This window comes from Tachypleus tridentatus, chromosome 2 (assembly GCF_004210375.1).
Source record: "Tachypleus tridentatus isolate NWPU-2018 chromosome 2, ASM421037v1, whole genome shotgun sequence".
Lineage (NCBI taxonomy): Eukaryota > Metazoa > Arthropoda > Merostomata > Xiphosura > Limulidae > Tachypleus > Tachypleus tridentatus.
Window position 1 is genome coordinate 115,178,511 of NC_134826.1, and position 24,590 is coordinate 115,203,100.

At 32.6% G+C, this 24,590-nt stretch overlaps 1 protein-coding gene across 6 annotated transcripts; it reads left to right on the forward strand.

The window, feature by feature from the left end:
• Window positions 1-32: 32 nt before the first annotated feature.
• LOC143244886 (NADH dehydrogenase [ubiquinone] 1 alpha subcomplex assembly factor 2) lies at window positions 33-22,239 on the forward strand. 6 transcript variants are annotated; one of them, XM_076490361.1, is made up of 5 exons: window positions 33-171; window positions 874-963; window positions 6,364-6,404; window positions 18,523-18,617; window positions 20,323-22,239. In XM_076490361.1, exons 1-4 carry the CDS (start codon window positions 33-35, stop codon window positions 18,583-18,585), a joined length of 333 nt encoding a protein of 110 aa, XP_076346476.1. In that variant the 3' UTR covers window positions 18,586-18,617; window positions 20,323-22,239. The 6 variants fall into 6 exon arrangements, with proteins under 6 accessions (XP_076346476.1, XP_076346473.1, XP_076346472.1 ...); XM_076490358.1 differs by having other exon boundaries at window positions 18,560-18,617; XM_076490362.1 differs by lacking the exon at window positions 33-171 and adding an exon at window positions 200-362 and having other exon boundaries at window positions 18,560-18,617.
• The last annotated feature ends 2,351 nt before the right edge of the window (window positions 22,240-24,590 follow it).

Sequence of the window (24,590 nt, forward strand, 5' to 3'; positions counted from 1 at the left end):
GCTTTACTACTCACTATCACTACTATTAGAACATGGCATCATCGTCTGCCGGTAGATCTATATTACGTATGATTATTAAAAACTTTATTGAGTCATTAACTCCTAAAAAGAGAAGAGGTGATTTTGTCGGAACGGATAATTTGGGGAATAAGTATTATGAAATACCTGCTGGTAAGTTTTCTAAGTATATATAAAGTTTAAGTATCTTCCGTGAACAGGATCGAGCCTGGTATTTCTTGCATACAGTTTTAGTTTTCTTAGAAGTTGATTGATTTATAAAATGAGATTGCATTGATAGTAGTGGTTGACATCTTATCATGGAAGTTTAAGAGACAGGTCAATGATTTCCTGTGAAATAGAGGGTATGTATAAATTTAACTCTCCAAAACCTGTCTTGACGGACCAAATGATTATTTGTTACTTGTATGTAATTTTATACAATATTATTCTTCTGAGGTTTTCAAACAAAACCTTTCTGAAACAATTCAAAGTTTAAAAATTGAGTTAAGATGCATTAAATATTTTTATTTTTGGCAAATATTAAAGAATTCAATTCTTACAACAAGTCTGACGTGACCTAGCTATTAGGATGCATCAGTTGCAATTTGTGAACAATGGGCTCAAATTCCAGTCAGTGAACACGTTCTCCCTTTCAAACGTGGAGGGTTGTTATAGTTTGATGGTCAATCTTACTATTCATTGGTAAAAGGGTAGCTCAAGAGTTGGCAGTGAATGGTGTTGACCAGGTGTTAACTTTCTAATCTGTCATTGCTAAATTAGGTAATGCTATTACATATAGCCCTCTAGTGGATTTGCACAAAATTCAGAACAGGACAAACCATTTCATATAAGGACTGTATAATTGTATTATAGATCCTTGTAAGGGCAAAAGATATCCTGTCAGATGGTATGAAACAAAAGTTTCTGATGACTGGGAGCAAGAAATTCCAATAGAATGGGAAGGTAAGTGCTTTGTAGATATAAGCTGATTATTTTCATGAGTTATGATATTAATTGAATAAGTTGAACAATCTTCAGTTAATTTAAAATAATTGTGACAATCCATATGGAAATATTTTGATAACTTGGATAATTGAAATTATTGAAGCCAGTAATAATCAGAAACACTAATTTAGACTCTAACTTATTTTTATTGCCTATTTTGGAAGAAGCAGAAAGGTTATCTAAACATTTAGTGTAAAGAGATCATACCAGTAAAGATTCCAGTTTCAAGTTAAAATCAAAATGTAATTTGAAAAAATCAATAGAGATTTTTTTTTACTTCCAAGTACAATCAATTTCTATTATTTCACAGTACTTTAGCAATTTTTGTTGCATTTTTATTAAAGGATGGGATTTTGAGAAATTACTTTCTTAAATGAAACAACAAGTAGTGAAAAATTAATTATAATTTACTATATATGATGAAATAATTTTGAAAACTTCAGCTATAGCAGAGGAATACATTTAGAATATTGTATTCTTGATATATATTGAGGACAAAAGTATAATGTTTAGCAACTTGTATGCTATTTATTAATTTGGGCAAACTTTCAATAATATTGATATTTAGAGATTGTTCAATAACTTAGAAGTTTAAAATAAAAACTAAATATTTGCTTAACCCTTTCATGATGGGCTTGTTTTGATATACATGAGTTCATCTATACACTTGCACCTGTTAAGTATTTACACTATTACTTTTGATACAGTGTGTGTATCTTCACAAAATTTGACAGACTTTCAGTAAAGGTTGCAAGTATTTTGTACACAAAAACCAGTTTTTTAGTGAAATAATTTTAGTAAGGATTTCATTGTGAAAATATTGGGGCTGTTTAATTACTAGTCTGAGTGCAAAGTGATTTCATGTTATGATTACAAAAACTATTCTTCATACTGAAAACCTCAGATATTATTTATGTAATCTCTAAAACCTTGTCACTGCATTTCAAAAGTTTGTTTTGAGTAATACTTTATTTTCTATATTCTTACTATATGGGGTCTATCACATGACCACTCTCATACCCATCAAAAAAAGAAAAAGAAAATAAATATAAATTGTGCTCTTTTTGTACTAGAACGACTACCTATTATAACACAAAAATAAAGATGTTTAGTGTAAGTTTCATAATGCTGTATATTTATATAAATATTATTATATTAACCTTCCAGTCAAGCCTAGCTAACATAATACATAATATGCATTGACGCAGTGCACGTGCATTTATGGCACGTATCTAACAAATAATATAAAACTGACCTTTAGTCTTCCCTGTATTTTAGTGAACTAGTATTTTATAATATATAATCACATTTCAATTATTATACTTCTTTTTCTTAAAATATAAAACAATGAATTAAGAAGCACAGCAAACAATAATCTCTTCTTGTTACAACCTATAAACTTAGTTGATGCTTGACATAGGTTGCTAAGCCTTTTAAAATTTTGCATGTGGAAGATATGAAACAAAACTTTTTCTAGGTTTAATATAGATATATGCATACATGAATAACCAAAAAATCATAACTTACTATTCTGATACCACAGAATTCTATTATAATTTAATAAGCTTAGTAACTAAGATGTGTTTAGGTTTAAAAAATATGAAACTTCAAGCAGACCACAGACACAACATGCCTTTTTGAAATCTTAATTTGAAAGAACATAGTAGCCTTTTCACAGATAAAAATGGCCGAGAAAACCACTGGAAGGACATTATAAGCTGTCGATTGGTTATTCACACATTACATGTTGAAATAAATGTATGTAAGGGACCATTTTCAACAATGAAAAGAGGTGAATGGGGCCACTGTGTTTGATTCAGTATGTAAGCTTATCTTGGCAAAATAAAAAGATATGAGGTTTTTATCTTATATTCTAGCTTGTTAATACTAGTAATTTTAGTTCCTAATTATTTAGATGTATTCTTTTAATATTTACTTTTAAAAATTGAGAAATTAACTCATATAATATTAAAGTGTAAATTATAATGTATAATGTGATTCCAAACTTATTGACGTAAATTCATAAAATAGAAGTTTAATAAAATTTTCAATGCAAGTCAACACGTGGTGACATGACCATGACTCTTGCCCCATTGTGAAAGGGCTGATATACTTTATGTTCATTCTTAATAATTTGTTGACAATCTGTAAGATATACTCCTTATATGGATAAAAATTAGTCATACACTGTAATATGTCAGTATGGTCATATATGTTGTGGGTTGTTCATTTATGTAGTAGAACTACGTAATATTGTCTTATCCATTGTAATTTACAAATAACACTGAAGGTTTGTCACATATATCTATAAACTGCTAACATGTAAATAATTATTTAATGTATTTAAATACTGAAGATATTTTTCTAGAAAATTCTGTGAACAAAATATGTATAAGGAGTCGACACTTGAGCAGATTAGACTCAATAGAATTTGAGAGAACAAAATGAGATATAAATTGTAAGTTGTGCTGTAGAATAAATTAGACTTGAGAAACCTGATAAAACCACAATTACCAGCAATAATTTTTTGATTAAAATTATAATTGTAGAAACAACTAGAAGAAAGGTTTCTCTGTGGTTTCTAGGAACAGTAGAAACAGAAGTAGCAGGAAGTAAATTACTGTAAAAAAAACACAACAAAAAACAGGTTTTTCATGTTGTTCTTTGTTTTATTTTATTATCACAAGATATTGAAAATAACAATCTGTGAAACTGCAACAGCTGTCATCAGAGAAGTTTTTTTTTTATCCTGGAATGAAGATACAGTTTCAGCACAACCTGAATATCATACTATCAAATAACTCTAAACACATTTTCATAACTAGGGAATTTGACTAAAGAAAAATTCCACTAAACAAACAAATATGCAGAAAGCCAATAAATTAGCCTTTACTTACCAACTAGATGATTTAGTTGATATTGCTCATCAAGAAATCCTTTCACTAATCAAGATACCAAAAGACAAAGAATTTCATTCTGTTCAGAGAAAGAAGGGACACGGATGTATGGGATCAGTGAACAATGTACTTACTATAAAGGATTTGAGAGCAACAAAAAGTAAAGATTGATAAAGTAAGGAGATGGCAACAAGTTGAACAAGAAGAGAAAAGACTGAATGACAAAGTTGATTAGAGTGATGACAGTACTGAAAAATATTATACAGATGATGTCTTTGCAGAGAGAAGCAGAATAACACAAGAACAGCCTTCTTCTCAGCCTAGAAAGGGCAAAAAAAAGTACTGTAGATCATGAGTTTACTGCTACTATGGACAGAACCAAGCAGTTTGTGAGAAAAGAGACATTCATGCCTACTGTCATTATCAAAATCCTTGGTCATGTTGTTCATAATTTGACAGTTAATCATACATCAATCCAGTGAATGTAGCATAATATTTGTCAGGGCATTTCCAAAAATCTGAAACAGTTACTGAAATCAAACACCCCTCCTTAATTGGTTAATGTAATGGTAATTTTTTGTAGCAATCTTACTAGAAAGAACAGGTGGGTTGCTTGCCAGTTATTATGTTTGGATTAGAAATCAATCAACTCCTGTGAGTAACTAGACTGGAAAATACACAATTTCCTTAAGGCAGTGTGTTTTGATAGAGCAGTGGCAAATACTGTAAAAAAAAAAAGAAAAAGGCACATGGGCATTAAAATTAGTAGAAATCTACTGTACTTTGCATGTCAACATTACATACTTAAACTAGTTTTTTTATATGTGTTCAATTCCTTTATGGGACTGACCTCGGGACCAGATATTGCAATTTTGAAGCAGTTCCAGCAATTAATTGATCATTCAAATTTACAAACTGCAGAAAACAGTATAGATCTAAACAATACTATTGCAGACATTAAATATTTCACCACAAAACAGCTTCAAGAAAGTTAACCAAGAGATTACTACGTAGAGTTTCTGGAACTTGTTTGTTAGTGATACTCATCCATGAGGTGTTATTTTTATGTCACCAGATGCTATACATCGTGTCTGATGGATGGCCAAAGCTTTGTACATGCTCAGAATCTACATGTTCAATGATCAGCTCAGACTGACTGCACATGAAAGTAGAGAATTTTATGATGTTGTTATCTTCTTAATATGACTGTACATTAGGACTTAGTTTACTGCTCTCTGATCCTTAAAACTATCTGACATTTCTTTGGAGTCTAAATAAATATAAAGAAATCAACCCAGCCACATCTAAATCAGCATCAAAGAAATTTTCTGAATATTTGTGGTATCTTAATGAAGAGTTGATAGCCTTGGTTTTTTTTGCCTAGATGTGTTGGCAGTCACAAAACTAACTGTGATCAAAGCAATGAATGAACATGAATTTCATTAAAGTACCCAAAATCCACCAAAGCAGACCAAAATCAACTTCAACACAGTTCAACAAAAGCCCCTATCTGATCTGTGACAAAAAAAATACCCTCAACATTTTTAGCTGCCTGGAACTTTCAAGAAATTTCTTTGATGTGGATCATGAATAGTAGAATATTGGAAATGACTATAAATGAGCACTAGTTGTGCAGAGTCTGAAATTGATCAATGATACAGCTGGAAAGGGTGTTATGATTATTGAAGAGTATGATTCTTTGCTTATCAACAATGAAGATCAAAAGCAGTATTTATTTCAGGTTCTTCAACATCATAAGCATCACTTTCTTGATTCAAACAAAGAAATCCTGACAAAGTAACTGGTATTATGGCATAAATGCCATGATTACTAAGACATTAAAGTGTATCAAGAATTAAGACGTAAAAGATGTGAAAATGGGTAACATCAAAATTTTAATTTGGTCATAAAAACTGATTTTTTCATATTCTATAAAATTTTGTTCTTTTGTAAAATAAGAATACCTTAAAGGAGCCAATAAAATATTATTTTTTAAGCTTTATTCTTGTTTTACCTTGTTATCATCCTATAATAGAATCAAAACAGTCAGTGAAGTCATATTCTAAAAATGTTTCAATGTCTTGAGTGACCACTGAATATTTCATCCCATGCTTTAAATTTTGCTTGCTTAGTTTTCTTATACAGTCAAAGAAATTTGAAGGATGAGAGTTTACAAATTCTGAACTTTAAAATTCTATCCCTATTTAAGGACCACCCTAATATATATATAAAATTAAAAGAAAATTCTATGAGGAAAAATCTGAATATTTGTTTTGTTTTTTCATAAAATTTTCTTTAATTATATTTCATACAAGGCATGGTTATGCTGCATAAATTTCCTGCTGTTCTTTTTTCTGATTATTTTTTCTTTTCTTTTTTTTACTTTTTAGGTTTCATAAATAATATATATATGTGTTAAGGTATTGTTCTAATGTTGTACTGTTTTTCTGGTTGTTTGCAGCATGGCTTAGAGGACGAAGAACTTCTCCACCTGTTATGGAGGTAATAACAACTCAGCTAATGTATTTTGTACAAGTTATATATTTTTCACTCAGAAGGAGATATTGTACTTGTAAGCTAACTGTATTAAAAGCTTTTTAGAAAATTTATGAAGGACTGTATACTTGAGCATTTTCTAGGTTATAAACTTGCAAATCAATTGCATTATTTCATCTACTGTGTTTCAGTTAGTCTTTTTTCAGTTTATTTTACTTGCACATTGTACAGAATATTTCTGCTACCTGGATATAGAGCTTATTATAACAAACTCAAATTTTTGTCCCATTTTTGGTTTTTATAATGAATTTTTTTTTGGTGTGACTTCTCATTCTAAACTTTTATTATAGTATAAAAAGATTTATAATAGTACTTTTATACACCTTTTTTTTCCATGTATTCTCAATATCCATTTTATCTAAAAGTCATTCTGCTTCACTACAAGGAATGTTCTACTTTTTATATTATTTTGAAAGACATGCTAAATGATCCATCAACCTGAATTAGTACTTAGACTGAAGCAAACTTTTGGCTGTGATCCATCACTTCTAGAGGTATTGTTGTTTAATGCACATGTACATACACAAAAATAGTTTCATCAATTTTAAAAATATCTTGCATACCAAATATTTCTTTTTCTATAAATTGTAATTGTTTTTAAGTCTCTTGCAACAGTATCAAATTGATAATGTTGAACAATATGTGCATGGTATTACAATAATTGGTAAATGCTGCCCAGAACAGATAACAATTACAACTGTGTCATTTACTGCTAATCTTGATATTTTGATTGACAATAACAGAAAACATAAAGAACATTTTATATGACAATTTTTGAAACACCTTTTCTGAACAACATGATCTTCAATATGCCTCTAGTATGTTGTATTTTGTCTTTGTCACCCATGTCATTTGACCCCTTCTTTATTAACTCTATGAGGAGTAGTGCCATTTCACATTTCAAGACCTGGCTACTCATATTACATGTAGGTAACATTGCTGTCATCATATTTCATTCCAAAAATTAAAATGATTAATAAAATTGTTTGAAATTTTATTACAACCTTCCTAAAAATATGTAATTTCAAAAAATATTTAATTGGTACTTTTTGTATTATTCCTAATAAACAAAACATTCATTTTTTCTCTACTTATTTGTACTTGGACTCTTAAAATAGTTCACCTGAAAAGATGATTTTCATTTTGAGTATCAAAATACTATTTATTATCTTTGAAGTTTTTTATATTTTATTTCCATAATCTGTAGAAATCATCAATAAATATCAAAATCTTTTTAAAGTAAATGTTTATACTTTATTTTCCATTTTATCAGCCATATCACTAACTCTAGCTATAATCATAAATATCTATGGTGGATTGAAATGTTTAATAAGTTTAATATTCATACCTCTTATTGCTTCATGGATAATTTTAGAATATTTTCTTTGAGTCATATGCATAATTTCTTGTTTTTGCCTTTTTACTTAGTGTTTATTTTTGAGGTTTTATTTTCCTTTCCAATTCTTTGTCTTTTATTATTTATGTCAAAATGTTAACTGGTGCCTGTGGGCCATTATGGTGTTGTGATTGGCATTGGCAGCAAGCAAAATGATGTAACCAATTTCTCAGAATCCTAGCCATTGAAATGTGAAAATAATGCTTAATTTTGAACTTGTACTTGTAGAAGCTCATCATCTAGACTATTACTGATGTACTGAAAGTAAGCAACAAAGAAACATAAGCAACTAAAACTGAGATACTGCAACTGCATGCAGTCATGACAAGAAAACTGAAGATTTAATTTTTTCAGAGGTTTCTTTTGAAATAAAGGAAAAAATAACTTGGACAATATAAAACTTTGAATTATAAAATACAAGATAATAATTCTAAAACATACGTTTGCTGACATTATAGCTATTTTTGACATTGGTTTTATCTGTCTAAGCATTGGTCTCACATTCTCCAGTCTTTTATACCCCATTTAAGTGTCCTTTGCAATATCTAATTTGCAAATCTTTTCATCTAAATCAATGCACCCTCTATCCTGCACAAGATATAAGCACCTCACTAAAATAATGTAATTGCTTTTCCTCTATAGAGTATGGTCACAGGTTTCTCTAATGAAGTGCTATGCTTTGTTTTATTGTGCTTTGCACCATGAATTCCTGTATTACTGTTGTCAATGTGGTGAGTAATCTGACCTCTCCTATTCCTCCTTTGTTACCTGGTATCTCTTTATGCCAAGGGTGGAAGAACTTACTTTCAATGAGGCTGTCCATGTTTGGATCTGTTAGGAAATAGAGATATACATTTGGTCTGGAGATGTTTTTACCTATAGCATTTGAAGTTGCTTTTATTGATTCTGGTTTTTCCATGGAGAACTTATTCTCAATTTTATTATGCCTTTTTTTTTTTAAGCTGGCTTCTCCCAATTCTGCTTTGGATCAAACTCCTTCAATTAGTCAGTTGGATTTGAGAGATTTTGGGGCTATCCTCTGTTCTCTTTGGTTCTACTCCTCCCTTGTTGGTGGAAAGGTTGGGGTACTATTTACTTTTTGTCCTTCACATGGTATTTCTGGTATATTGTGGGAGATTTACAGATTTATTGTATGACAGGATAGGTAGATAAATCTCTTTTTCTTATTTGTCTGTTTGCATACTTTGGCTCTCCTCTTCCTAGTTGACACATTGATTGCACTGACTAAAAACGTTTTTGGATATTTGAGATTCCAAGATGGTTTATGTGATCACTTTGAACCAGTCACATTTTCTTGTATTTGTTTGATCTTATCTTGCTCTACAGTGTTTTGTCCCAATAAAAATGGCTCCCATATCAATTTATGCATGAATGGGATCTTCATATGACTTCTGTCTTGATCAGATTAACAGCTTCTGTTTCTTCTGTAGAGAAACCTTGTGGAAGGAGTCTGTCAACCTGTTATAGCTTCTGTGTGTTACATGTGGTTTTTAACCATCACTTGATGTCTGCGGGTGTTCTAGAGGTGTTTGTGTCATATTTACTTCACCTGTTTGCTTTTTGTTGCTATTCATCTCTATACCTTTTTTGGCTCCAGCTGCTGGAAAGATGCAGCACTTAGTTTTAGGGACACTCCATTAGGGTCAGTGGTGTCAATATCTGCCTAAGTGTTGTGGAGGAGAGCAGTTAGATTGAGTTACAGCTGTTATTGAACACCTGGTATTCCTTCACTAAAGATTCATTTGCGTACTTCAAATTCTAGTATCAAAGTTAATCTTTCATTCAATTCTTTATCTCCATTACCCTCCCATCCTGTGGTATTTCCACCCCTACCTGAACAGTTGGGTGTAGATTTTTATTTCATTCTGTCAGAGTTACTAGTAACACAAGTGGTAGTAAGAGTTGATCCTATCCTTCCAGGATGTTATTCTTGTTTTCTTGTTGTACCTCAGTCAATGCGAGGTTGGCAGACATTTGTCATTTGCTCTTATATAAACCCTTTCTACAATCCTTCTAAGTCCTCAATCGTATCCTTTCTCACCCTCTGTTGGCATTCATTTTCAGGCTTGTAGATGTCCAGGTATGAGAATGCTCAAGCATTTCTCCTTACTTTCATATTGAATTCATTTTGCCTAGAGCTACATTTAATGTACAGAGATCAGGTTCTACAGTACAGGGATCTAGCATTTGGTCTAGCATCAGCACCACATATCTTCTACTGAGTTGTACAAATTTTCCTTGATTTAAGCTTGGCTCACCTATTTCCCATCCAGCTTCCAGCTATGGAAAAGGCAATCATGTTATTAATTCCAGTGATGTTTGGGTTTGTGGGGTTCTCTCAAATCACATTTTTCAAGATAAGGACATATGTTGTTTTTTCAGTAAATCCAGCACAACTAATGGATCTGGAACTTCAGTTTATTCCATATTCCAGTCTCTTTCATCAGGACCAACATCTTAGTTTTGAGTGTTGGTTGGTTTGGATGAACCCTATCATTATTAGCATGCAAGTGTATATGTGTTTGTGCATTTGTGTATTTCCAAATCTATTGGCCCTATGTTCCAAGTTTCTGTTCAGTTATTTCTCTACAGCCCCTTAGTGTGGATTTCTGTATGTGGAAAGGAAAGGTTCTGTTCCCTCAGTTTACCTCCTCTGGGATCAAAACATCCACCTATGTGTTTGCCATGTGTAGTAACCCGTGAAGAGGAGGAGAGGATTCTGGTGGTTCAGGTATTGAACCCTAACACTCTACTTTGGACTTCCTGTAGACGAGCAGCCTTGGTGTGGCTCCCTTGGGTCAGTTGGCTGGTCCACTTGGGCTAGGGCCAGCCAAGTACCAGTGTTGGATGTTCTCAACAGGTGTTGTGGGTATTATATCTGATGCTGGTGTTTGTGTATAGTGCTCACAAAACCCTGGCATTGCTGCAGTGTCCTTGTTTGGCATTGTAGTGCATCCCTTAGTAGGGCTTCTTGGTGGGTGGGGTCAGTGGGCACCAAAATATTCTTTTATATTATGGATCCTCCAAGTAAAAACTTAAATAAAATAGTGACAAACCAGTCCATAGGTAAATGGCCACATCTTAAAGATTCTGAGCAGCAATCTTCAAGATCTGTAACACCTGTACCTCATTTTCTTCCACTTTATTGTTTTTCAGACAAATCTTTAAGGCAAATGTCTTCCTTTTTCATTCAGAAGGGACTACAGGGACTTGCTGGCTCTCCATAGTCAGTCAAAAACTTTGCTCTGGTGACATATTGGTGGAAACATCCACATATCAACACAGTGAACTCCTCTTGTATTCAGAGACAATTGGGGATATACCTATTGAGTTTACACTTTATGCTACTTTGAATTCATCACAAGGAGTTATTGTTGAGAGGGATTTGAGGAACATCCCTGAGTCAGAGATTCTTGCTGGTTTCTCCATCCAAGGAGTTTCTGCAGTAAGGTATATCTCCACTCGCAAAGATAGAATTATGATACTGACCAATGTTTGCATCACTGCATCCACCCACCACCACCAAGGCAGGTTATCTTAATTGCAAAGTATGGCCATACATTCCAAACCCTCTGAAATGTTTCCAGAGTCAGCAGTTTGGTCACTTGAAGACATCATGTCATGGTTCCTTACCGTGTGCTCGTTGCAGTGGCAAAGACCATGAGGCCTATGAGTGTCAAACAGACTCTCATTGCATCAACTGCAATGGCTCTCACATGTCCTACTTTTGTTATTACCCTAAATGGTTGGAAAAAAAGAGTTGCAACAATTAAAGACAATTCAACACATTATTTACCATTAACCTTGAAAGTTCCTGTCCACCACTTCATTTTGGATGTATGCTGCTGCACTTTGTTCCACTACTACAGTGGGAGTGCAGATAGATCTCTTTGTGCCTTCTAAAGAATCATTCTCATACTAAATGAAAAGTCTTTTGACATCCATGGTTAAAAGTTGATGAATCATCATCAACACCCATCTCTGTCCCTAACACACATTCCAGCAAATCCCAAGATCCACTTCATTTGGTTCCAGATACAGGCATTTCCTTGGGTACATCTTTTTCTCCCACTGTAAGATGCAAAACAATCATTTGTTTACTTCCTTAGTCACTGGAATCCTCTTCCAACAACAAAGATTTGCCCAATCAACCCAGGGCAGGATCCATGGAGGTCAAAAGACCTCCCTCGAATAAAAACAACAAAGAAAAAGATGTGGTCATAAACAAAATGGCTCTCAACCCAATTCACCTACACATCAATAAAAATGGCCACCTTGATACAATTTAACTGTAGAGGTTTATGTTCTAATCTGGATTACATCAAAGCACTGATTGCTTCCCACCATCCTGTATTTCTTTCTTTACAGGAAACATTTCTGAAACCTGCCAATACAGTCATCTTTCAGCAGTTTTCTTTGTATAGAAATGACAGGCTGTGTCATGGATGAGTGCATGTAGAGGTATCACTGTTGGTTGATAGCATTTGTCCACCCTGTCTTTGCCACTAGACACGCCCTTGGAAGCAGTAGCCATACATGTTCCTTTCCGTCGTACCATCACTATTTGTTCTCAATCAGGCCTTGATGCTCTCATTGAACAGTTGTCATCTTCTTCTAAGCCTGGCAAGGATCCTAAGGTTCCTTCACACTACCATCCAGTTGCTTTTACAAGCTGTCACTGTAAGACCTTAGAGAGGATGGTTAATGCTTGTCTTGTTTGGTTCCTCAAATCAAACAACCTCCTTTTGTCCACACACTGTGGATTTTGATGACAGCACTCCACCAGGGACCACCTGATTTGACTTGAAATGTCAATCAGAGGAGCCTTTCTCAAATGACAACATCTTGTATCAGTATTCTTTGACATTGAGAAGACTTATGATTTAACATAAAGGTATGGCATTTTGTGAGACTTCCATTAATATGGGTTACATGGATATTTGCCCATTTTTATCAAAAATATTTTTAATGCACAGGTGATTCCAAGTTCATGTGGGTTCAACACATTCTCTTTCTTTTCTACAGGAACTTGGAGTCCCTCAGGACTGTGTTTTGAGTGTCAATCTTTTCAGTATAAAGATTAGTGCCCTCAACAAACAACTTCCTCTTACTGTTGCAAATGGGCTCTATGTAAACGACTTTCACATCTAATGTTAGTTGTCGAACATGAGGCATATTGAGCGGCAGGACTGCCCTCAATCATTTACTGAAGGGAACCACAGCAAATGGTTTTAACTTCTCTCTTTTGAAAACCATTTGCATGCACTTTTGCTGCCAATAGGGTATTCACTTTGCTCCTGAACTCTGTGTTGGTGAAGTTGTGCTACCTGTGGTCCATAAGACCAAGTTCTCAGGGCTTATCTTTGACTGTAAGCTGACCTTTATACCCCACACCTCAAGCAGCTACGAGTCAAATGTACAAGAGCACTGAACATCTTTCATGTCCTCTCTTCCACCACTTGGGGAGCAAATCAATGTTCTGTGTTCAAGATATATCGTTTTTTTATTTGATCGAAACTAGACTAAGGATCACTGGTCAATGGCTCTGTCAGGACCTCACCTTGGAAGGTGTTGGACCCCATTCATCATCAGGGACTTCAGCTCTGCACCAGAACTTTCCACACTTCTCCAGTTCAGAGCTTATGCACAGAGTCTCATGAATCTCCTCTGCACCTCTGCTGTATGCAACTGCCTTTACTGTATACCTCAAAATTTCATTCCTTACCAAAGCATCAAACCTGGAGTTGTGTTTTCCTTCCTTGGTGGGCCATGCTTTTTCAGAATAGATAATCTGCCATTGCTTCTTTTTGTCTTCATATCCAGGTGCAGTTGACCTGTTTTTAAGTCATCTGAGAACAGGAGACATTTCAGAATGGAAATACTGTCTGTTATTTGCTGAACATCTTTTGAACCATCCTTCAATTCCTATTTATACAGATGGTTCGAAATCAGGTGACTCTGTGGGTTCTGCCATGGTTTTTTGTGGTTCAGTGGTCACGTGCAGAATCCCCTCTACAGCTTTTGTGTTCACTGCTGATCTGTATGCCATTTCTTTTACCCTGGATCATATAGAAGTGAAGCAGTGCTCAAATTGCACTATTTGTACTGACTCTCTTCATTCTCTACTGGCCCTGGAATAGCTTCATGTTGGTTCACACCTTGTTCTTGCTGATATTCAAAACCTACTGGCCCATTTCTCTTTAACATCTACTTCTATCCATTTTTTTCTGGATACCAGTCCACGTTGGTATTTGTGGGAACAGGCTTGCTGACACCACAGCTAAATCTGTCTGCTTTGGCACTATCACTGCTGTGCCTGTTCCATACATGGACTATGCTCCTGTATTCAAGTCTTGGCGCCATGCCAGTTGGCAGTCGACTTGGAGTGAGCAATGTGAAAACAAGCTTTTCCAAAAAAAACCCTATATTGGACGTTGGCCATCTTTCTTGTGTAAGTATTGGAAAGAGGAAACTGTTCTAATTAGACTACACATTGGTCACAGTTTTTTAACTAATTTTTTTGTTTTATCTGGGACTGATGCACCAATGTATTGTCTATGTAACACTCTGGTCACAATAAGCCACATTTTACTTTTTTTAAACATGTTTTGTTCCAAGGTTTATCTCTAATGTTAGACAGTATTATTTGTGATTATGATACTGTCCACCTTATAAATGTTTTAGTTTTTTATAGGCCATTAATCTTTTTAATGCTATTTAAGTTTTTGTAATTTATACATTAGATCTTTTTTAATGTGATTCCCTTTTAAGAATCAAAGTACATCTAGTACAAGTTGCAATTATAAAATGGCTGTAATGTTAAATAACTTGAAACTAAGACTGGAAAGGCAAACTCAGGTGACTAATGCTGCTGTTTGAACTACACGTTAGCCATCCTGGTGAGTTATAATAATTAAAATTTTGCTACAAGTCTTTTAAATCTTGTGTTACTTTAGTTTTTGAAATGGCCATAAGGTCAAATAACTCAAAACCAGGACTGGAAAGGCAAACTTCAGGTGACTAATGCAGATTTTTGAACTTACCTGTTAGTCATCCTGGCAAGTTATGATAATTACAGTTTTGTTACAGCAAGTTCTTTACAAGTTGTATTACTGTAGTTTTTATCTTACTGCTGTAGACTAGATATAAAAATTGGATTTAAAGCTATTTATGTTTTTAATTCAAAAATTAAACTTTGTTTTGTTTTACCTTAATTTCCTTTTATGATTTTTACTAATTTTACTTTAATTTTTACTTTTTACTGAATGTTTGGTGCAGATAGCCTAGTTGCTTTGCACCATAAAATACTAAATCAACCAACTTCTCTTCATGGGTGAGATGTACTTATATTAAAGGTCAAGTAATCCAGATTATGTGAATGGAGAATGCATCTTTTTTATGCATAAATAATTTTTATCTTCTTGCTGTTCTAAGAGGCAGTAGTGCAAGGTCTAGACCTCCTGTGCTGGAATACCTTCATTGGAAATTTTTCATCAGTTCCACAGCAGACTCTTCCCTTTACTGTCACAAAGACACACTTTCAGTGCTGTTGTTTTCAAAATTTTGTTTTTTGTCTGTGGTGCTTTTTTCCAATCATATCATTCTTCTGGCTTGCCATTTTCCTGGGCTGATGAATTTCTTAGCAGGTTGTAAGCCTCAGCCTTCACTTTCTCCTGACCAACTGTATATTGTTCAGTTCTGAATGGATAGGACTGCACATCTCTATCATTTCCCAAATTGATCTGTTACAGAGCATTTTAGCTATGTTGATCCTCTACATGTGAGTTGTTGCTAGTCCCATTTTGACTGACCTACTTTTTGCTTTATACATTATCTTCAAGTGAGTCAACTTCATTTTACAGTTTGACTATCTTCATTGAAGCATTCCTAATCTTTCATTGTACACCAACACTTTTTCAAGCTCATTGTTGTCCTGGGTGTGCTTCACAAAGAGTTTGTGCTCACTTTATCAGTAAGTCTACCTTGTCTTGATTTGAATTGGTTTAGCTTTGTCTCCTTTTATTTAGGTCAACTTTTTCAATTACTTTTGGACTCCCCAGTATTACCCAATATTTTTTCTAAATAGCTTTTTCAGTTACTTAACCAGAATATTAGGACATGCATTGTCTCAACAACAATTCAAGCCTCATGCATCATTATCACAATGTCCTTAATGGGTAGACTAGTTGTTGATGGCATAGGTTGGAGTTATTGGCATGTTTGTATGACATTTTATCTCTTCCCTGATTAGTCCTTTCTTTCCAAGTCTCTGGCAATGAGGGAAGGGGATACATCCCTATTCACAGTTCTTTTGCAATCTGTTTCTCAACTCAGCAGTCAGTTTTGCACTGATTGTTTGTTTTGTCCTGTCAGGCCCAGGGATGCTATATAGCTTACTCTATTTTCATTGCCATACTTCAGTTTTCTTAGATTTTCTCCAGTTCCTTAGAGGTAGATATGGAAATATTTAGGTTGCATATTCTGGACATATATAGGTAAGTAATCTTCTGAGTTACATCTCATCAGATTCAGCACATTTGTCCTTTGCTGCCTGTTTAATTTATTCACTGCAGACATTTTTTTTGCCAATATTTTGACTTCTCTCACCATGGTCGTTGTAACATCTGCTAGGTTATAAAGAAGAAGGTGTATTTTTGTCATTATCTTGTCTTTATTTTCCTGGATCCTACTCTGTGGTGAGTGTTGCCCATCTAATTAAGGAACCTGTATTCTTACTACTGGTTGCAACAGGTTCTAGAATAAGGAAATGTTCCATAAGACCACCTAGTTGCTTACCATATGGCATTACTATGTTATCATGGATTGCCACTCATGGACTATTATTAGTAAAGCTAAAGAAATTCTTTTTTTATCATTCATTAGATTAAATAAATAAAAATGTAATGTTCTATTGTCTACAGTGAAGTTACAATGTTCTCTTTTGAAGAACTTTCTCTTTAGTATTTTTTGGCATGAAATAATTATGAAGTTTTTATTACCATTTATAACAAGATTGCAAGCTCTAAAGTATTGAGAAAATGGTCAAATATCAATGTATTTAAGATACACACAGACACATGTATACTGGGGCATAAAGGACTAAATGCTATTTGACTGGATCTTTTCTCTTTCTCTATTAAATATTAATACAGTGGTACCAATTTCTGTATTTGGTAAATAGGATGACCCACTTTTTAAATTTTTTTTTACCAAACTATGCCAGAATTTTCATGAGCTGGACTCATCCAATAATACAAATAGGTCTGTATGTTCTAATTTATTTCAAATACTCAGTGATGTCGAGAAAACCCACTTGTAGAGAAATATATATGCAAAAACTGCTCGTTTGGGTTGAGAAAATATTTTACGTAGAAGAGCGAACAATGTTTCGACCTTCTTAGGTCATCGTCATTCGAAGAAGGTCGAAACGTTGTTCGCTCTTTTATGTAAAATATTTTCTCAACCCAAACAAGCCGTTTTTGCATATATATTTCAAATACTGTTTTTAAAATATAATTTTAGAAAGTTATTGAAATCATCAAAAGGTAACAAAAAGTATATTGTTTGACAAGTATTTTTCAACAAATAATTTTAAAGTTTAAACAGTAGAAGCATATTCAAAGTAACAAGAATTGGAAAAATTAGTTTTTTCAAGGTTTATATCTTTTATTTGTTAAACAAGATCTAATGACAAGAAATAGAATGCTCATAACATAGTCTTTATAACTAATGAATATTCAATATAATACTGTATGCTGTATATGCATTTAACTACTTTGCAGGGTGGGGATAGAGGTTCATTAGACTCTTGTAGGGGAATACAAACAAATTTTCAGTTTTACATTTTGTCGCATTTAGGGATATTTTTTACCATTGCTTCACATCTTGAAGATGGATCTACCATATTTGGTGTGGAGATTCTTTGGTTCCATGGGAAGTTGTATATTTTTTTTTACCACATCCTTGCCTCCTCTTGATGGATCTTTATAAACTTTGGTATGGAGGTTCATTAGGGTACATAGGGCAATACATATAGATTTTCAGTTTCATGTTGTTGTTTTTTTTTTGTGGGCATTTTATTATGTTTTTTACCTCTACTTTGCCCCTTGTTGATGGATCTTTACCAAATTTACCATGAAGGTTTGTTGGTTATATATAATTGCAAAAATGCCTATCAAAACTGGATGTATCTTTACATAGAACCAACAAACCTTCATGGTAAATTTGGTATGAAGGTGAATGAGACGATACATACAAATTTTCAGTTTTATGGTTTTTGTGAGCATTTTCATACTTTTTACCACTACTTTGCTCCATGTTGATGGATCATCACCAAATTTACCAGGAAGGTTTGTTGATTTTTTCTAAAGATACATCCAGTTTTGGATAAGCATTTTTGCAGTTACATGTAAGGGAAGCAACCTTTAATGTTTTAAGATAACAGTTCATTAGTCATATATTTGCATAACATACATCCAGGGTACAAATGCTCCAGCTAGTTAATTATAAATTATTAGTGTGCATTAAAATTTTTAACTTTGAACATTTACAACATGTTTATTTTTAATCTTGCTCTTTTGGCTCTGCCCTTCAAAAAAATTAATTTAAAAGTTTTCTTAGAATGGTACATTAAATATTTGGTGGTAGATGACTGTTCAGTCTACTATTGTGTTTGTTACTGAAGGAAAGAGAACTCGAAAAACAATCTGAAGAAAACAGTGAAACCAGGAAGTTACAAAAAAGTAAGTTTTTGTTTTTATTTATAGCCCAAACTAAAATTTTTCTTCAAATATCACCCACTAGTATTAATTTATAACAAATGTGTATGGAAATATTTAGGTGTAAAGAAATACTTTTCTAACTTCCTGACAATAAAAAAAAATCAAAATTTATATATTATGCTGCCTCTGAAACATCCTTACATATTTTGAGAATAATAAAGTATGTAGTCATATGCAGTACCAAAGCCATTTTTTTAAACTGTGAAAGGTTTTCAAGATAATAAAAAAATAAATAAATCATTAAATAGTAGGTATGTTATTACAAAACTAAAACTGATCTGAAAGTCTTGTAGGCTCTTCAGTACTGCTTTAGGAATGATGCAATTATTCATTATTTTAATTTGTATTGAAAATTATGTTAATTAGGTGAGTAGGTTCATGTTGGTTAGTCAGTTAAAGTATATACTTATACAAACTAATGTAACATTTCAGTGAAATCAGACATTAAAAGAATCAAAAGTAATTATCTAACAAAAATTGAAGGTTATGTTTTACTAAATGTGGTTGGATGAGAAAAATTTAATAAGTAAAAGGTTCAGCATCATTCAGACATCAAGTTGTTCAAGTGTTGCCTAAAGATTAATCAAATTGGTAACGTATACTATCATCTAAAGACAACTGTGGTTAAGTATTATGTAGAGATTGGTAAAGTTGTAATTGTTTTAGTATTATTAAAGTTGATTTAAATAACTGTACATTTTAATGTATAAAAGTTAAAGCAGTTGGTTAATTAGCCAAGCCCCCAGTAACACAATATGTCTGCAGACTTACAACTCTAGAAACAAGGTTTCAATACTCGTGGTTGGCAGAACATGCAGATAACCCTTAGTAGCTTTGTGCTTAACTACAGACAACCAATAATTAGCAAAACTGGTTTAAAGCTATGACTATACTAGTAATAAAATGGAAATTGAAGGATCTTCAGTCATATTCCATTTTTAAGTGCAATATCAGATATCAAAGAATGTTTCGATACTGAAAGTGTTGAACTTGAATTTTCAATTATAGCTGAATTTGCTTATTTAATTTGTACTCTTTAATTCTAGCTTAAAATTTAATATAATGAAAATGAAATCAATGTTAAAAATTGATTGCATGCTTTGCACTACTTTTTTCATGTAAAAATGGCTTAAAATAATAATTTAACTAAAATATTCCAAATATAAAATCTTGGTTAGGTTACTGTTACATTAAAAATGCAGTTCCAGTAAATAAGTTATTAACCAAATAGTATTATTCTCAGTAAGTCTACAAATATAATATTAAACAACAATGAAGATTATCCAAGAAGCAATAATTAACTGAAGTTTTATAATTTCTTTTTTAAAGCATTGGAGTTTTCTGTGTAGAAGTGCTGCTATTCAATTAACACACACACACACAAAAAAAAAAGAGGGAGAGTTATAAATCATTGTGAAAATGTAAATTAAAAATTTTATGGCATACTGTAGTCTTTGGTAGACAATGATGCAAAATGATTAATGGACCTGAAATTTAAAATCGTCTTTTGTAGAACACTGCCTTGAAATGGTTTAAGATATCAACCATTATAGTACAGTGAAGACTCCATTGTTTTTTATATGGGTTCTGAAATTCTCATTGATTAACATATATTCAAAATATTAGATTTTTTTCTTTCTCTGAAATATATTTTTCTGTTATGCAGAATCTTTTCCAGTATATGAAGATTATGAAAAAAATCCAGGTGAATTCTTTGAAAAAATATCCAGAGATAAAAGTTAACACCTTTATAAGCTTGCTCATTAGTTGTACTTGCCCAATCTTAGTTGGTAAAAGTAAATCGGTGTTGTTGTTAGATTTTCAGTTATTAAACTTGGTTCCAGCATCTAATAACTTGTGCCTTATTATTGAAGAATGTTTTCAATAAACATAAAATCAACTTAAATAACAATTTTATGTTTATTTAAAAACTAAAGTGCCACACAAAGCTGACACATGAAGAATAGTTAAGTTGTAATTCAGTATACAAGTTATACGTGTATTTTCAAATGAAAAATACTGTACTTAAAAGTTATTAAGCTATACATGATTATAAAAAAAACTGCAATTTAAAGTAATACAGGTTTAGACTTGTTTACCTCCTCAATCCTGATTAGGTAAATACATCAAGTTACTTGTGTAAGATTAGTAAACTTGAAGTTTGATATTTTATATTTACATGGAAGCTTGAACAAACATTTAACTGCTATAACTCTCAAGGAAACTGCACTCCAATTCCAAATTTTATAGTACCAATTTCTTTCACTAATGTAACTTACACTAGTCAAAAGATTTAGAAACTTCAAATAAGAACAAATCACAGGTGGGGTGCTGTGAATCAATTATTTTCTATAATGGCATTATTATTTTACATCTCTTATCTAACTTACTTTAAAATTTTCATTACCAGAATGGTACTCTTATTAAAATGTTCAATGATAATATACAGGAGTATTTCATTTTCTGTCTGTTACTTATGTTCATTATGAAAGTTTACTGCATTAGCTTTCATGAACCAAATTCAAAATATTAATAGAATAATATCCAACTTTATAATAAGATATAGAAACAAAAATTTGTAACAAAAAAAAGCTTACCAAATTGTTTCAGTTTTAGCCATATGTTTAAATTCATGTTCAAAATTGAAGGCACTTGTAGTAACAAGTGTGTGGGCATGTATGTATCTGTGTATTTATATAGTGGTTCATATTGTTTTCAAGTGTAACATGTTTGTTAGGTCTTTTTGGAGTATCTTGCACATTATTTTCTGTTATGGTAAAATGTTAAATGCTCTTTTTAAATATTTCACACAATGATATGAAGAGTTAATATTTTGTAGTAGAAGCACAAATGGGAGAAAAATTGTATATCATTGTATGTAGGATGTTTCCTTGTTTTGAACAAGAAGCAGTGAACTTGATTGTAATTATCTAGTGGATACTGTTGGTTTGGTATATGTAGAAGTCTGACCATTGGTTCTATGATATAAAAAAATTCAGAGCTCAGGAACTTTTAAAGACAAAGTCATATGTTTAAGACAAACAATTTTCTATATAGACTTAAGACACAGCTGATGTAACTTTTAATGTTTTGTTTTTCATTAATAAGCTTTCTTAAAAAACAAGCTGTTATATTTCAACCTACACAAAGAAGTTTCTTTTGTTAACCTTCAGCAAATACTGATGTTTAACAATACTTCTGATCCCTGCTGGTACAGTGGTAAGTCTACGGATTTACAACATTAAAATCAGGGGTTTGTTTACCCTTGGTGGATTCAGCAAATAGCTCAATGTGGTTTTGCTATAAGAAAACACACACAAACAATAATACTTCTTTAGCATAAAGTTAAGACAACATAAAAGTAGGATTGTTTCTTTTTATTATAATAATAAAATAACTAAAGCAGACCATCTTTTATTAGTAAAATGTATTTATTGTTTTTAACAATTATTTTTGCTCCTGACAAGTATATCAGTATGTTAGATTTTCCTTATTTCTACTATTGGAATTGTGTGTTGGTGTCCAGTAAAGGCTCCAGAAAGAGAGCCAAAAGTTTGAAAATAAAATTTTACCAAAGAGAAAATTCTGTGTATAATTCTATATTAATTTACCTATGTTAAGTCTTAAACATCAAACACACATTAAAAACAAATGCTAGTGATAACCAAAACTGCATCAAAGATAAAAAAAAAAAAATTATGAAAACCTTGTTTACGTGATGAGAAAACACCAAACCTGCTCCTTTGTTTTTTTTTGGTGCTTCTGGCAAAGGGTTGCACCCCACCAAATAGGGGGAACACCTTGCCGTTTGGGAAAGTTTTGCAAAAAATTGTATTTAGCTGAATTTTATATACATACTTCTTTGAAGTGAAAATGTAATAAACTTTTGCAAAGTTTATACATCCATCTTTTGTACTGCTTTTTCAATATTTTAAAACATGTTCTGATAGTCAGTATAAATATTTAAGATGTTGAGATTAAAGCTTTAAATTAGAATTCTGATCCTATAAGAAAAGTTAACATTTGTCTAATTTGAAAATATATAACCAATAGGTATTCACCACCATGAACAGAAATGTTACCTTATTTGTTTGCTTACAAGATTTTCATAGTACAACCCATAAATCCCACCTAAATTCATATCTTTATCTTTAAGCAAATTTCCCTGCTGCATGATAATGTTATCCTGTAACAATAGCTCTCCATCAACAACAGGGTGACATGACCTTGCATTCATGACAACAACATTCTTTTCCTCAGCATTGCATTGCATAGGTGTGTTCAAATTTCTCACATGAGTTCAAGTTGATGAGAACTGCATCTAGTCTCATTCAGGGTGTACTCTTTGACCTAAATGAAAACGAGGGAAAGGCAAAGGAGCCATATCACAGATAATTGATATGTAACATTATCACCCAAGTATCTACACACAAGTGGTCAGTGAGAAGTACAATGTAGTATGGTTAGTTCTCAATCAAATTGCATGATGTGAGCTCACTTTGGCTCTACTTGACAGACTCTGGCTGCAAGAGGAGAGGCACAGCAGCTATTTCAGGAGTGACCCATACTACATTACCCTAAAACCTAACCAGTGAAGATTCTCCATAATTCATCACTTCAGTAGTTAGGAAATAGTAAATGGTAAGGGTATCCCATGCTCCACTTGAAGAAGTGAGGAATGGGGAATTTATGTTTGGGAGACTATGAAAAGTGCTCAAATCCCAATCACACCACCAATAAGAAAGGTCTTACTGAAGACAGTATGATAGGTTACCATGAAATTCTTATTTTCAAAAGTAACCAAGTGCAAGCGAGAGAAGTGGGCAGTCATTTCCCTCCCACTGTAAGAGTATGCAAAACCATATTCACCCATAGGAGTTACGCAATGAAGGAGTGGAACAGAGTGGAAAGGACATAAGAAGAAAACACCCTGTGGTATCAAGAAAAGAGCTTCTCAAAGCCACAGTAGAAATAAAGTGTGTGTTTGTAACATCACCATCCACAAAGGACAATGTTAAAGTCACTGTCATTTGAGAATTAATGATAAAATTTAAAGCTTTTGAAACAAAAGCTAAACAGAACAAAAAATCAAAAGTATTTTAACATGTGGAAAGTGAACGTAACAAGAAATTCAAAAACATCTGTCTAATGCAAAGGCATAGAGGAAATTACTGAACACAGTGGCTGTGTTACCCTCCTGTTGATAGAGGGCTGTTATCAACAGTACAGCTCACAATAAATATGTAAATTTATATAGGAATTAGTTTAAGGCTAGTGGTATAGAAATCTCATGAGCAGATATGAAAGGGAAATGGTACTTTTGTGTTAGGATGTGAATTATCTTCTTTATAATTAATTTCAAAAGAAAATGTGATTTTAATGATTTATATATTATATTTCCTTGTTATTTAGTATTTTGTGTAATTATATAACAGTAAAGTTATCATCTTTGTAACATATGTCAGTTTACTGACAACACCAAAGTTTGACATTAGGTTACAACTTCACTGATGATATTTTCAATACAACATAATATATTTTTGATATTTACCTTGATTATCATTACCAGTATTCAGAACTTTACCTACTGTATCATGCACTAAAATTTAATCCACAGGATTCTTTGTTATCAAATATACAGCTACACAAGGAGTTACGTGTGTTCTGCTATCATGGGTATCAAAACGAAATTTTTGGTGTTACAAACCTTTACACTTTCCAAAGGAAGGGAAGAAGTTAAAATTAATTTAAAAAAAACAATGACAATGAATTATGGGATGATGCTATCAAAAATAACTGTGTAGAAATAAGAACTAATTTTGGATATTGTGTAAACAAGTAAAAATAAGCAAATACAAACATGACTTTTGTTTCCTATTTAGTACTATAAAATCGTTACTAAGAGTTGTGAATAAATCTATTTTCACACCACCT

What these genes read in the sequence shown, in the direction of transcription:
- LOC143244886 (XM_076490357.1), top strand. Translation starts at nt 33, where the DNA reads ATGGCATCATCGTCTGCCGGTAGATCTATATTACGTATGATTATTAAA. An exon ending in GTATTATGAAATACCTGCTG is followed by an intron (nt 172 to 873) that starts GTAAGTTTTCTA and finishes ATTGTATTATAG; the next exon opens with ATCCTTGTAAGGGCAAAAGA. An exon ending in CTTCTCCACCTGTTATGGAG is followed by an intron (nt 6,405 to 20,322) that starts GTAATAACAACT and finishes TCTGTTATGCAG; the next exon opens with AATCTTTTCCAGTATATGAA.